Raw genomic sequence first — 1,486 nt, forward strand, 5'->3', positions numbered from 1 at the left:
TAATCCATTGCTGGAGGCCAGAAAACCACTGTATGTGTTACTGAGCTCTCCCACCACAGCAAGTCTTGGGTTTGAAATCCACTATTCAGCGATTCTGATGCAGTAAAAATGTAGATTTAGCCATCAATCCAAGAAAGAATATCAGTTTCTCCTCTCATATTTTTGCCCTTCTTTTACCTGTATTTGCTCTTGATGTCAATCATAAACGCAATCAGATCTATCCTGGGCCGAAGGTGATCCCTCTCTGAAGGTAAGGGGAGGGATGTAGCAAGGTGTCTGAAAGATAATAAATTTGCCAGTTTAACCAAATAGCTTGGCAAGGCAGTAACCACTTAATCATAACCACATAACCATTGCAGTTCACCATGTAGCAAGTTACCAGGAAGCCCGCTAATTACTAAATACATAGGCATTGAAGAGACACTGTGATTCTTTAAGTGGTATTCTCATATCTTAGGCCTACTCATAGTTGCTGCCAGCCACAATGATACTCGCTAGACAAGGTTGTTTATAATGGGAAGCTTATTAGAGCATAACAAGACTCACAGAAACATTTTCTCTGCACAGATCTGTATGGCAGTCATTTTATTTAATTTTTAAGAAGAGTCCTTTCTAACAAAGTGAATCCCAATGCTTCACTGGTATATTTTGCTGCCAAGTTTCAGTTAAAATGCATCAGTGCTTTCCTGTCACATTCCAGAGATACTGCTCATATGCTCACACAGGAGAGGCTGCCTTCTCAGGCATCTGTGTTACAGAAAGGTGTGTTGTACTCACAAAACCTTAAACCAGAAATTTATCACTAGTATAGCTTTATAGATGAAGTTATAACTCAGAAAGAGCTTCTATTATACCATTACCCCCCTTTTTATCCCTTTCACTGTCAGAAGTTACTAGGTTAGTTTAGGTGTCCTTCTACACAATACCACCACTGTTGATACAGCTGTTGGCAGAAGAATTACAGGGTGGGGATTTTTTGTGTCTCCTCCCACTAAAAAAAAAAAAAAAAAAGGCTTCGGTAGTGCATATCTGGGCCTTCCACAGGAAAGAATATTATCAGCACCATGTTTTTGGAAGGTCACCTAAAAGATAGATCAGACAAACAAAAATCCCAGAATCTCAGTCTCTCTCACAGTCCACTTCCTCTCTGGAAGCCAAGAGAGAAACACTGATTTTGGTCTCCTTGGGGAATATTACTTCTACCAATTAAATCTTAAGGACTTAACAGTTTTCCCCAGCAGCCACAGACCATGGTACACACTCCCTTCTATTAATCATACGCAGTTTGTAGTTTTGTCTGCCAGTCTCCAGATAAAGGTGTTTTGTTTCCTATAAATAAGGAAGGTATGACTTAACAAAAACATCCTGAAACTAACACAAGATATGAGCAAAGTGCACTTGAAAGACACATTGCAACACAAACAAGCTTATAAATTTAAGGTGAATTTTAGGGAGAAGCTGTGGTGAAAGGGAAGTATCAGATCTC

At 39.4% G+C, this 1,486-nt stretch overlaps 1 protein-coding gene across 1 annotated transcript in view; it reads right to left on the minus strand.

The window, feature by feature from the left end:
* CENPM (centromere protein M) overlaps positions 1–1,486 on the minus strand; it is a 6,565-nt gene that overhangs the window by 3,896 nt on the left and 1,183 nt on the right. Inside the window, exon 2 of the mRNA XM_009322011.1 lies at positions 178–276. Within this exon, the coding sequence (XP_009320286.1) occupies positions 178–203 (26 nt within the window). The 5' untranslated portion in view covers positions 204–276. The remainder of the gene's footprint in view (positions 1–177; positions 277–1,486) is intronic.

Source organism: Pygoscelis adeliae, unplaced genomic scaffold, assembly GCF_000699105.1.
Source record: "Pygoscelis adeliae isolate BGI_AS28 unplaced genomic scaffold, ASM69910v1 Scaffold60, whole genome shotgun sequence".
NCBI lineage: Eukaryota > Metazoa > Chordata > Aves > Sphenisciformes > Spheniscidae > Pygoscelis > Pygoscelis adeliae.